General features: G+C 43.5%; 1 protein-coding gene across 3 annotated transcripts in view; it reads left to right on the plus strand.

Annotated features, from left to right (window-relative positions):
* ARID5B (AT-rich interaction domain 5B) overlaps positions 1-13,467 on the plus strand; it is a 267,599-nt gene that overhangs the window by 49,222 nt on the left and 204,910 nt on the right. For all 3 annotated transcript variants that reach the window (XM_060241097.1, XM_060241096.1, XM_060241098.1), the window contains one exon: positions 2,562-2,787. In XM_060241097.1, coding sequence (XP_060097080.1) covers positions 2,562-2,787 — 226 coding nt within the window. The remainder of the gene's footprint in view (positions 1-2,561; positions 2,788-13,467) is intronic.

Genomic DNA, 13,467 nt, shown 5'->3' on the forward strand with positions numbered 1-13,467 from the left:
CGGCAGAGCTCCTTGTGTTCCCCTCGCCCTCCAACAAGGACTGTGCTGTCAGTGTATAGTCTATCGTCTAAACTCTTTTGTCTTATGAAACTGTTTTGGATTTTGTTTTGTTTTTTACTTGCCAAGTTGTGCTTAAAAAAAAATACCTATTTATCTGAAGGGGTCATTTTGACCTCCGTGAGGTTTTTGCACCATTTGGCTCAAGTGGAACAGCTAAGGTCTCTGCTGTTTGTAAACTGAACTCTGCGTCACCTTTCTGTCACTTCTGAAAATTGTTATCTGCTAGTAAGCCAATTGGATGCCATCATTTTGCAAGGGCAGTAGGAGAAAGACAACATTTCAGGAGTGAAACCCTCCCTGCACAAACAGCTGTGTCATTTGAATGTAGCTGACGTTGGAAAAGCTGCTGGAATTGTTACGTTCTTAAACTGTCGTTATGCTTGTTATGCGGTTATGGTTTTAGCAGATGGTATGATCAAAAAGGGGAAAGGGTCAATTCGACCCCAATAGCAATGTTTACCCACTGGAGTACTGTTAACTGCAATAACTTTCATGACAGAACTTTTGCAACAATAAAGCTAAATTCTTTGTCATCTCCAACTGGATCAATTTTCAAGTATGACCCCTCCCCCCCCCACTTGTGATTTCTTGGAGGTACATCCTACCCCAGTAGCTTTATTAGTACCAGGCCTCGGATTCAGCGGGAGCTCACAGGAGCACAGCTCCTGAACCTTTCTGAGAGTTCCGCCTCCTCCTTCCCACCTTGTCCATTGAATAGTAGGTGCAGCTGCATATCAATCCCTGGATGAGCTCCACTACCTTTTTTTCTACAAAACGACCCCTGATTAGTGCAGTTGTTTTTTAAGGGGGTAGAGGGTTGGAGAAGATGGTTTTAATTGTGTGGGTTTAAAAAGTAAATTCTTCTGCTGCCTTCTTGGATTTTGTAAAATGCACTTCTGCTTATTCGTCATCTGTGAAATGAGTCGATTGTTTCCCGGAAAGATACAGTTTTAGAAATGCTTATTTGATGTGTGTTTTTTTTAAAAAATGTTGTAATAGGATCTGTGTTGTTAATTAAGAAACACAACAAAAAAGAGAAGTACTTCTTTAATGTGTATTCTCTGCAAACCCAGCTACATTTAAGTTGCTTTTCAGTAAATATATGTTTAAAGAGGGGGGAGAGAGAAGAGGGTATTGTTTAGTTTTGATCTTGAAAACGTTTCCTGGGAACTTGAGAATGTGCAAGTTTCTTTTGGTAGGAAACTTTGTAGAATTCCTGTAGTATTTCTTGGGGGATTACATCAGTTAATTTTTTTTAGGATAAAACTTAAATTCAATATTTGTGTATAAGCCAGGGAAACTGTACCATAAACAGAGGAATTTTCTGGTGAGTCAGAGTTCCAGGAACCCCAGATTTACTTAGATCATTTATGTGAGAACGAGCTACAAAGCATTAGTCATCTGGCTATGAATTTTTACATTTGCAAGCTTAATTGCATTTTCAAAACGTATCCTTTCCATTTGGCAGTGAATGGAATGTTATTTTCTTCAGCCTTCTTGCTTTCATGATATCAGCCTTGATATTCTTGGTAATTTCTTATCGTGTAGAAAGCTGACTCAGGACAAAGACAAAACACACAGAAGGCTTGATGTGATATCCTTATATCTATTTGTGGTCAAAGCTGTCTTAATCTTTTAAGGCGCACTATAGTCATAGATAAATGAGGGATGCATATTAAAGCACAGGACAAGTAGATAGGCAGAAACAGGAAGATGTTGCCAATTTACCTCCAAAAGAAAGAGGTACAGTGTGATTAATTGCAGGTTGCAGTTTTTGAAACCACCGTAACTATTAGTTGTGAGGAGTTCTTACCCTTTGTAGCCATTGGTTCAGCTGCTGGAGAATGTCATAGAATGTTCATGAACATTCCAGTTGCTCAGAACATATAGATTAAAAACAGGTTCTGTGTACTCCACAGATGGAGCTGTGTGCTCCTGATGGGAAGGAGTTTAGCAGGGAGGAACCATAATGATTTGGGGGGGGGGGGGTTGTATTTTTATGTGCATGCGCGTACACGCGTGGGAGTGTGTGTGTGTACTGGAAGTCATGCTGACCTCTGGTGACTGCCCCCTACTGTGAGTATGGAGGATATTCAGAGAAGTGGCTAAATAAAGCCTGCCTCTGCCTCCAGCTCTGGTATTCCAAAGAGGACTACCATCCAAGTAGTTGCTAGAGTTCACCCTATTCAGATGTGATTAGATTGGGCTTGCCTGGGCTTATTCAGGTCAGGGCAGAAGAACATAATGGTTGAAGTGTTATTCACTGTTAGAACCCATGTGTATGAACGCTGAGTAGCATATGTATATAAAAATATATTGCTGTGAATATACATAGACTCTACTGGGTTAAACTACTTTGAATTGATGACTGAGTAAACGAATCCAGCAACAGGCAAGAAAACGCCCCCAAGGAGATGTAAGAAAGCAAGAACAGCTTGGTATTATCAAATATCATGGAGCCAAATGTGACTTTATCTGTCTGTTATCCCTTGCCTTGTTAGGATGAAGTTATTGCTGCCTCAGAGAAGGTAACAGTGAAGCTTGAAGATTTAGCCAAATGGGCCCAGGCAGATTGTTCGAAATGGAAACGTGGCCTTCGGGTTGAAGCCCTCAGACCCGCGGAGCTGGGCAAGAATGGACAGAAAGAAGCCCTGACAAGGTTCAGGCAGTCCACGCACAACAGCGGCCTCAACTTTAAAGACATTTTGAAAGAAAAGGCTGATCTGGGTGAGTACCAGTTCCTCTTCTGCATTTGACTGACTGCCGTCTCTGCTGGTCGTCGTTACCTGTGGGAGGAAGAATTTGGGGTCTGCAACCCGAATCCCTGCGTAATGAGTTCCGTACGCCCGAGGGGGCTTTGTGTTTCCCGTATACTAACTCCCCACACCACTATTTTGGAAACTGTGAGGGGACTTTCATAATGAATGTGAAGGTGGCCTAAGGGGAGGGGGGATCTGATGTTCATAGAGGGGGGAAAATGAATTGTGATTCTGTATACCCATTCGTCCTCTGGTGCTCTCTGACTTAAAATTGCGAATGAATGAATGAATGAAGCTGGAGCAGAAGTTCCAAATGGTCCCTCCCTGATCTCATGGGGCTCTTTATCACCACCTGCTTTTGAAAATCCATCAGTTTTTTTTTTAAAGCAGTTTGCCCTGTGGCACTGGGGGTTGCCAACCTCCAGATGGGACCTGGAGAGTTCCTGGAACTATAACTGATCTCCAGACAGCCGAGGTTAGTCCCCCTGGAGAAAATGGATGGTGGAAGGTAGACTTTATGGCACTATACCGGGGGTAGCCAAGCTAGCTTGGGAGCCACATGTGGCTCTTTCACACATATTGTGTGGCTCAAGGAGGAACTTAATGCAGGCTTACTCTCAAGGAAGCGTACTTAGCATTGAGACATCAGTCAGCCTCTGAGCATTGACATAGGCAAATATTTCCACTGTGTGTGAATTGGGGAAAGAGAGGGAAATAGGCCACCCCTCCTGTAGGCTGATCCTGCATTGAAAATGGGGTTGGACTAGTCCCATTGCATCATGCAGGAAACTGGATGTCAAGCTGAGCAGCCCTTGCTGTGCTGCAAGCCAGCATGATAGAGCCACACAGTTAAGCGATGCAAACAATGTGCATTATGAGATCACCCACTGCATCATCCACCAAACTGGATGTCAAAGTGAGAAGCCCTCACTGTGCTAGTAACCAGCATGGTTGGGCCACACAGTTCATTGATGATAACAGTGGGCATGATTAGATCACCCATTGCATCACCCAGCAAACTGGATGTCTAGCTGAGCATTCTTTGCTCTGTGAAAAGCCATTATGATAGGACCACCCAGTTCAGTGATGCAAACAATGGGCATTGTTATATCACTCACTGTAGGGCTGGCTAAACCATGGCTCGGGAGCCACGTGCAGCTCTTTCACACATATCGTGTGGTTCCCAGAGGTCAAGGAGGAACTTAATGCCGGGTTACTCTCAAGTAAGCGTGCTTAGCATCAGGACCTCAGTCAGCCTCCTAGATCTGACCCATAGGTAGGTGAATATTTCCGCTGTGTGTGAAGTCGGGAAGGACAGAGAAGTAGGCAGGCTTGCAAGCTCTTCTCCTCTATTGCAGAAGTTGCCTAGAGACCTACAGGGGCGAAGAAAGCGCAAGAGCCGAGGGAGCCACCGGAAGGAGGGATGGAATTAAAGAGGGCTGCACAGGGTTCCCCCTTAGATTCATAGCTCTCGTTGGAGCTGTATTTTCTAACCTTGGTATCAAGGCAAAGAGAGATGCAGAATGATGATGCAAACAGTGGTCAGTGATTTATGTGGTACATGTGTGTTTCTTTCTCCCACTGGTGCAAAAAAATAATTCCCTAACCTTTCTCTAAGCTGTTCTTATGGGGACTGTTATTCTCAGCGTTTGTTTGTTTTAAAAGTTGTCTTCTAGCATGGCCGTGTTGTCAAGTGCATACATATGTATTTTATTTTTCTGTGCAAAGGAAGTATTAAGAAAGACACGTGTGTGATATTTGTTCATGTCTTGTGGCTCTCAAACATCTGCTGTTTATTCTATGTGGCTCTTACGTTAAGTAAGCTTGGTCACCCCCATACTATACCTTGCTGAGATCCCTCCCTTTCCCAAACTCCTCCCTCCCCGGAGAGGGCAACCCTATATGGCTCTGGGGACTGCTCTTTGACAGACAGAAACCCCAATCTTCCTTGATCGTACAGAACGACTGGTCCTGCTTTTTGGATTGTGGCCATGTAATTTACTCTTCTTGCTGTGACTGGGTGTGGACCTGTGTGTTTGCTGCAATAACGTTCTCTGTAGTTGCCTTGCAAGATCACGTGTCTGCTTTGTAGATTATTTTAAAAGATGTTTATTTTAAAAGATGTTTAAATAGCTCCAAGGGTAAGCCATAAATAGAAAAAAGATTAAAAAAAATTAAAACTGAAAACTGGTACTTTACCAACTTTATATTGGTAGGACAGTTGCCTTTGGCATACGCTGTGTGCAAGGTTAGGTTGCTCTCTGGTACAGATTGGTGTAGCAGTGCTGGCTGAAAGTTGCTTCCTCCCTGCCATGCCCATCTTTCTATCAGAAGGAGCAATTTATTTAGCTTTCTCCAGATGGTTTGTGGACTGGATTGGACTTTATAGCAATTTATGGGCTGGGCCAAAGAATAGGGGAATAGCCTTGTAATGTGGAAGGCTGGGAGATATTGGGGTTTAACATGCCCAGCTCATTAAGTTAGGTTCTGTGACAACAAAGAGAAGTAACAACAAATGGTTAAAAATATGGCATCCCATGTAACTCAGTCCTTTATGATTAAGACTCAAGAGAGCCATTGTGCCAGAATTGGGGACTGGAGGAATGTCCTGATGGGAATTCTGTTTATGCACTGTTGCCCTCCGCTAGCTGAAGGAGGGAAGCCACTTAACTAGCAAGGGAGTCTAACACCTCTGTGCAACAGGCCAGCTTTGGTTCCCCTGCCTTCTATACTGTGTTTGCTCATTGGTCTAAGCAACAAGAGGAAACTGTTACTGTGATGAGATCATCCTTCTTAGCTTGTCTTCTCCTCCTTCTTACCTTTTCCCTTTGCATTTCTCCCAGGTGGGTATCTGTAAAGGTCTGTAGTAATTAGGACTGCCAAGTCCCAGCTGGGGGTGGCGGATCCCCTGGCTTGGCAGGCCCAACCTACCGGCAGGGAGGAGGCTGCCAGAGGATCCCCCACAAAGAGTCATGTCACCGCAAGGTGTGTGCAGCACCAGGAAGTGACGTATCATGCCAGGCACATTGCGTGGGGATGCTCTAGGAATTTGCAGGAAACTATGGTTTCATGCAGGGAGGCTCTAGCAATTTTGGGGGGGGGAAACATCTCTGGTACCATAGAGTTTTCCCCAAATTGCTAGAGTATCCCTGCATGAAACCATAGAGTTTTCCACAAATTCCTAGAGCATACTCGTGCAACATGCCCGGCACAATACATCACTTCTGGATGATGTTATTGTGCTGTGCATGTGTGAAAAAAAGTTCCCTGCCAGCAGTTGCAGGAGACTTGGCAACCCTAATAGTAAAAGAACAAAATTTGATTCCAATAGCTTCTTAAAGGCCCAGACCTGGATAGTCCAAGCTAGCCTAATCTCATTAGATCTAGGAAGGTAAGCAGGGTCAGTTTGTTTAGTACTTGGATGGGGGATACAAGGAAGTAGATGGTTGTCACACAGAAAAAAACGATAGCGAGCCACCTCTGCTTGTCTGTTGTCTTGAAGAATCCCATGAGGGGTTGCCTTAAGTCAGCTGTGAGTTGACTGGGGCGGGAGTGGAAAGCACCTTAAAGACCAACGAAAAAACAACAACCCATATCTGATAATCTGAACTTCGACTCACAAGCGCTTATATTCTGGAAAAGGTTATTGTTCTTCAAGGCACCACTGGATCTGAATATTGTATAACCCAGCCTTTTTCAAAGAACTTGCGATGGCATACGTAGCTCTTCCCTCCTCCATTTTATCTTCGTGATAATCCTGTGAGGTTGATTGTGTTAGAGAGTGTGACTAAACCAAGGCCACTCTTCAAGTTATGTGCCTGAAGTAGGAACATGAATCTGGGGGTCTCTTCCCACTGCTAATTGGACCTTCTAATTATTATACACTACAGTGGCTTTCAAGAGCCCTGTCTCTCCCGCCTCCAGATCAAAACCATATTTTAATGTTTGTCATCTTTATGTGGTTAGAAATAATACTGGGATAGTATCCTTAGTGGCACTGGCAGGGTTTTTTTTTTTTTATTTAACAGTTCATTTCCTAGCATCTGTTGGGCACGTCAGAGGAAAGTTTCTGTTTCAAGGGATGTCATTTTGTTTTTAATGTGCTCTGGTTCTGTTTTCCACCAGTCAACAAATAATCCTTTGTGGGAAGCTGACAACAATCCAGTCACGTCTATTCAGCAGCCAAAGAAAATGATCACAAGCCTTGTATAGCGAAATTCCCTCCTTGTATATTAAAAGAGAAGAATTAGGGACATATAATGGGATCTGAACTTGGACAGTGTGCTTGAGCTACTGAGAGCAGAAGAAATTTGGCTTCTGACTCTGAAGAGGGTTTTTTTTTTTTTATAAAATGCTTCCTTGAGTGACTGATTAGACTGTCAGTTACAAAACTAGGCCTTTATGAAGCCCAAGGGTATAGCTGGACATTCCGTTAATTAAACTTGTAGCTTTAGGTAATCGGCCCATTCTGGAAAAGGGAGACAAAGAGGCCTGTTTCGGCTTTTTAAAAAAAAATCAAATCAAATATGAATTAATTTATTTTTTACTCTGAAATTCTGGAGCTGAACCAAGAGGGGATTGTATATATTTTGCTTTCCTCATCGATAAGTAACCTCGAGGAACCAATTCCTCATTAAGGAAGTGGTCTTGTCCAGCGAAGCAAGGAAAACAACTTGTAAATGGTGTCAGGTTGTCCAAACTTGGGCTAAGGCTTTCATCAAAAGGAGTTGAAAGCACGGCTTAATTTTTTTCGTAAATGTAAGCTTTCTTTTCTTTATTCCCTGGGACAAAGGGACAGATGTGATCATGTCCAGGAATGTAAAATGTGACTATTGGTGTAATAGATAAGCCTGAGAGCCTCGTCTTTAATTTAGGGCTTATGCATACATCCATACATGCATTCCTTCCAGTTTGTGAGAACGAACAAATTGTAAAAATTGGGCTGTCATCTGTAGAGCTAACATAACACATTATAATGTTACAAGAAATGGGGGCAGGTCTCTATCACATGGGGGGGGGGGCTCCGCTGCGTAGTGTTTTGCCCGTAAGATCTCTTCAGGCAAACTAATGGTAATATATTATTTTGATTGCCAGTCTCCAGGCAACACCTGGAGATCTCCCACCATTACAGTTGATCTTCAAGATCGGTTCCTCTGGAGAAAATGGCTGTTTTGAAGGGTAGATTCTATGGCATTATAACTCATTTAGGTCCTTCCCTTCCCTGAACCCTGCCTGCCCCAGGCTCCACCCTGCAAATTTCCAGGTATTTCCCAACTCAGAGCTGGGAACTCTCCATATTATAGTCTGGTCTCTCTGTAGGGTTGCCAATTCCCAGGCGGGGGCAGGGGATCCTCCGGTTTAGAGGCCCTCCCAGGGCTCTTTTTCTAGCAGGAGCTCCTCTGCATATTAGGCCATGCCCCCCTGATGTAGCCAATCCTCCGAGAGCTTAGAGGGCTCTTAGTACAGGGCCTACTGTAAGCTCCAGGAGGATTGGCTACATCAGGGGGGCATGGGCTAATATGCAGAGGAGCTCCTGCTAGAAAAAGAGCCCTTCAGGATCATCAGAGAGCGGGGGGGGCGGGGTATGTCTGCTAGGCACTCCATTATTTCCTAAGACTGATTCCCTAGGGTATAATGGAAAATTTATCCATGGATAGCTGGGGCTCTGTGGGGGCTGTTTTTTTGAGGTAGAGGCACCAGATTTTCAGCATAGCATCTGGTGACTCTCCTCAAAATACCCCCCCCCCAAATTTCAGAAACATTGGACTGGGGGGGTCCAATTCTATGAGCCCTAAAATAAGGTGCCCCTATTCGTTTTTCCAAATGGAGGGAAGGCATTTAAAAGGCATGCAGTCCCTTTAAATGTGATGGCCAAAAGTCCCTTCAGAGTTCAATCATGCTTGCCACACCCTTGCTCCTGGCTCCACCCCCTAAGTCTTCTGGCTCCACCCCCAAAGTCTCCAGATATTTCTTGAGTTGGACTTGGCAACCCTATATCTCTGGGAGCCATTATTGGTAAGATGGGGCTCACTGGCCAATGTTCTTTTAAAAAGGGAACCTCTTCCCTGGCCACCCCCTTTGTTTTATGGTACTTTTCATGTTTTTTAATTGAATGTAGCTAGCATGGTTTTGCTTACTGTTAAGCTGAGTGGATCTAAAATGAACAATAAATCCATTTTTCACATTTTTAAAAAAATATTTCTCTTTTGGCAAAATGAATATAGTTGAATTGAAAATGATAGCCTCAGTGCAAGATTGTTATTCTCTTGAATTTCACATAGTGTTGCTGTTGCAGTGGCTTTTAACATTCCTGCAGAATTCAGTAGAATATATATCCCCAATAAAGAAATGTAAAGGGGGAAAAAAAATCTCTTTCAAGCCCACAGTCCTAAGATGACTTTGGAGCGAACTTCAGTTATTTCAATTGATTTTCCCCCAGCAGAACATATGTTTAGAACTGGAGAAGTTGAAAAGATATTGTGCCTGAAACTGAATAACATTTTGGAATAAGTTTGCAGGCCTCTTTGATCTCTGTTTTTTTTAAAAAAAAAACCTCTGTGATACTTTTCTGTTAAAAAAATAAATCTTGCACTCCCAGACTATTAAAATTGTAATAGATAATCGTGCTTTCCCTTTGCAGTCCTGTTTCCAGATACATTGGGAAGAATCTAGACAGTCTGAAAGTGCTGTAAATACTGTACGTTGTGATCCGTGTTCCCTCTAAGCTGCAGAGTCTTGTGAGCAAAAATTCTACTTTGTGAGCTACTGGCATTAAAGTTTTGAGCTATTGCATAAATTATTGTGCTCTGGAGTCATCCTTCCTGAGCTAAGACAAAAATGTGTGAGCTAGTTGTGAGCTATTGCATAAATTAGTTTGCTCTAGGGCCATTTTTCCTGAGCTGAGACAAAAATGTGTGAGCTGGAGGATAAAAAATTGTGAGCTAGTTCACACTAACTCAGCTTAGAGGGAACACTGGTTGTGATTGTACAAAAGTGTAGAAAAGTATGACATTGGTCTTTGAATTCGGATGCTTGAGAATCTTGGCTTTTTAAATAAATGCATGTTGCTGATCTTTATGTACTTTGCTTGAAGGTGTATGAGCAACACCTGTTAAATATTGGATGCCATAGGCGTGATCAAACAATATTTCCAGTGGTTTCATCATGCTGTGACATCATATTCGTTGCCCTTCCTAGTGACTAGCAAACTCTAAATAAGTCATACAGTTGCAGAATAAATCAGGTTGAACTGATTTTCTTAATTTGTGTGGTTTAAACAGGGTGCAGAACCCAGTGCCTCTAAACCAGGGCATTGCAGAACGCTGCAGCTCTCAAACCAGAGCAATAATTTGGGTCTGTTTTAGCTCTTCATGCTGCTTTACCGTACCCAAATTCTTCTAGATAGTTTTCACATGCTGATGTCAAGCCCAGGTGTACATTCTCCTATGGGGGGTGGATTTGTCTTTGCATTGTTATGATGTCCCTAAACATTTTTTCCAAGTCAGCATGTGTAGGATCACAGCCTTACTGCTAGGGCTCCCAATCTCCAGGTGGACCCTGGAGATTTCCTGGAATCACAGCTGATGTCCAGGCCACAGAGTTCAGTCCTCTGGTATGTTTGGCTGTTTTGGAGGCTGAACTCTATGATAGGGTTGCCAAGTCCAATTCAAGAAATATCTGGGGATTTTGGGGATAGAGCCAGGAGACACTGGGGTGGAGCCAGGACCAAGCGTGTGACAAGCATAATTGAACTCCAAAGGGAGTTCTGGCCATCACATTTAAAGGGATCGCACACCTTTAAATGCCTTCCCTCCATTGGAAATAATGAAGGATAGGGGCATCTTCTTTGGGGGCTCATGGAAATGGACCCCCTGGTCCAATCCTTTTGAAACTTGGAGGGTATTTTGGGGAGAGGCACTGGATGCTATGCTGAAAATGTTGTGCTTCTACCTCAAAGAACAGCCTCCCCAGATACCCACAGATCAATTCTCCATTATACCCTATGGGAATCGGTCTCCATAGGGTATAATGGAGGGCCTGTCAAACATTTCCTCCCTCTTCCCACTTTCTGATGACCTTGAAGTGGGAGGGGCCTCCAGGCTAGGGGACCCACCTGGGGATTGGCAGCCCTACTCTACCACATTATACTCTGCTGGGGCCTTTCCCCTCCCCAAATCTCATTCTCCTAATAGCTGCCCCTCAAATCTCCAGGAATTTTCCAGCCCAGAGATGGCAACTTTCCTTTACAGCTGCAATGACCCATAGGAAGGGTGGAGCTTTCTGGTTTCTCAATAACCCCTCCCCCCTCTCTCTGATGCTGTCTCCTGGATTCTCAGATCTACAATATTATGCAACTGGCATCAACTGTGTTTCTCTGTTTATCTCAGATGTATGACAGGCATTGCAGAGCCCTGTAGGTGGATGGCTTCACTTCTGGCACCAAGTGTAAATATGTTTTGCTTAGACCTGGAGGCAACACAAAAGAACAGGGAGTGGAAGGAGTTAAGGGGCAGAGAGCAGGAGGAGAGAGAAGATGGTTTGGGTATTACACCACTTCCTGTCCTTGGAGTTTGTTGCAAACAGTATTGGGAATGAGACAGCTAACGGCAGAGGCTGATATTGGCTCGTGGGACTTGATTCTTTGCTGCAAAAGACCAGTGGGAGTTATAGCGTAGCCTCATTCTTGCATTTTCCCCACCAGGCTGCGAAAGTAAGGCTCAACCTTTCAGCCTACCAGCTTTAGTCATAGAATCGGAATGGACCTCCAGGGTCATCTAGTCCAACCCCCTGCACAATGCAGGAAACTCACAAATATCTCCAAATACAAATAATACCAAATACAAATAAATGCAAATAAACAATTTACTTCTGAGGAATCCCATCCAAATGCAAGGTGCTACTCTTCTGTAAAAGTTTCTCTGGATTGCAGCCCTCATCCTGTTTATATAATTAAGGTTATTTCTTTCAGATGTTTATCAAAATAACAGAAGAGCAACAATATTCCGTACATATAAAAATAGAATTGGTTGCGGAATGCATTATTCATGATGAGTATGAGAACCTGTTTTTCCAGAAGAATTGGTCTGATTAAATCATTTAGTTGTAGGGCCTCTAGTTATTTTTTTTTGTTTTTGTCTTCAGAATTATTGAAGAGCTTTTTTCCCCCCAAGCAAATGGACTTGCGTACCCATATTTGGTAAACCAGATGAAAATAGCTGAATGAGTGGTTATTCATTTTACAGATTTTTTAGCAACCATAACAGTGCAAACATGTCCATTAAACATGGGAAAGTTGCAATTTTTAAATATATATATCTATATTCCTTGGGCTACAGTCTGCAAGGGGGGGTTGGAATCAAATTATTTTATATAACACTGCTTCTTACAGAGTTCCTTTAAGTGAAGTATGAAAGCTGTAGTGTATGCTTTATTGGCCTATAAATATGTCATTATACTTGGACTACATTTATATGCTCCGGATTGGCGTTTAAGCCAAGAAAATATGTCTCTACAGGTTGACTTTTTATTGAAACCCTTTGAGGCATACTGCAGAATGTGTTTTAGGATAAGGTTATTAAAACGGTGTTTTTATTTTTTTTGTGTGCAGTGGGCTCATTGTCAGTTACACCACCACAAACTGTCTGTGGATAGGCGGTTATGAATGGCCTTATCTCCAAATGTGTCTTTGGAAAAGGAAGAGAAAGATAGAAGACTCAGAACTCAGATTGAGGAAAGAAGCACAAAGCGGTGTGGGGAAGGGAGGGGTGGTGGACATTGAATTACTTAATTCAGTGCTTGAAGGCACTGTCTGTTGGGGCGGTATAGTGTCTCTGGCCTCCCTCCCTCCCCCCGCCCCTTCTCTTTCTTTATATGCTGTTCAAAATTCATCCAGACTTATTTTATTACTGATTTGTAAACTGCTTGGATGCTGTTTACAAATGGATGCTGTCAGACAGGGGCATGTTGTGTGTAGTTCAGTCACTGAGGGACCATTTGCGCAGCGTCTTCTCTTGTGTTTAGCCTGGTGCTTTATTTTTAAACAGGACTGGGGTGGGGTCACTGTAAGGAAATTACAGGAAGCTGGTGATAGTCTGGAAGGAATCTGGTAGGATACAACCAGGACTTACCGTAGACCATCTGGCACCCTTTGTTGTTGTTCAGTCACACAGTCGGGTCCGACTTTGCAACCCCATGGACAAAGTCACGCCAGGCCCTCCTGTCTTCTACTATCCTTCGAAGTCTGCTCAAATTCGTGTTAGTTACATCAGTAATGCTGTCCAGCCATCTCATCTTTTGCCATCCCCTTCTTTTGCCTTCTTCTGACAGCCCTCATGAACTGATAACGTCATCAAGTCACACGAGGAGCACCCAATTCTGCACCCCGAGAATGTCAGCACCCTTGGCAGTCACCTAGTTTGCCTAGTGGCAGGGCCAGCCCTGGATACAACCTACTAAATGTCCCCAAGGTTTATCACACTAGTGTTACCGAGTCCTCACTGGCAGAAGACTTTTTTGTGCATGCTATGTGTGTGGGTTGTGATGATGTCACCCAGAAGTCATGTATCGTGCCAGGCACGTCATGCAGGGACCCTCTACACAACAACAGAAAACTCTGGTTTCGTGTGGGGATGCTCTTGAAATTTGGGGG

The sequence above is a fragment of the Heteronotia binoei genome, chromosome 6 (genome assembly GCF_032191835.1).
Source record: "Heteronotia binoei isolate CCM8104 ecotype False Entrance Well chromosome 6, APGP_CSIRO_Hbin_v1, whole genome shotgun sequence".
Lineage (NCBI taxonomy): Eukaryota > Metazoa > Chordata > Lepidosauria > Squamata > Gekkonidae > Heteronotia > Heteronotia binoei.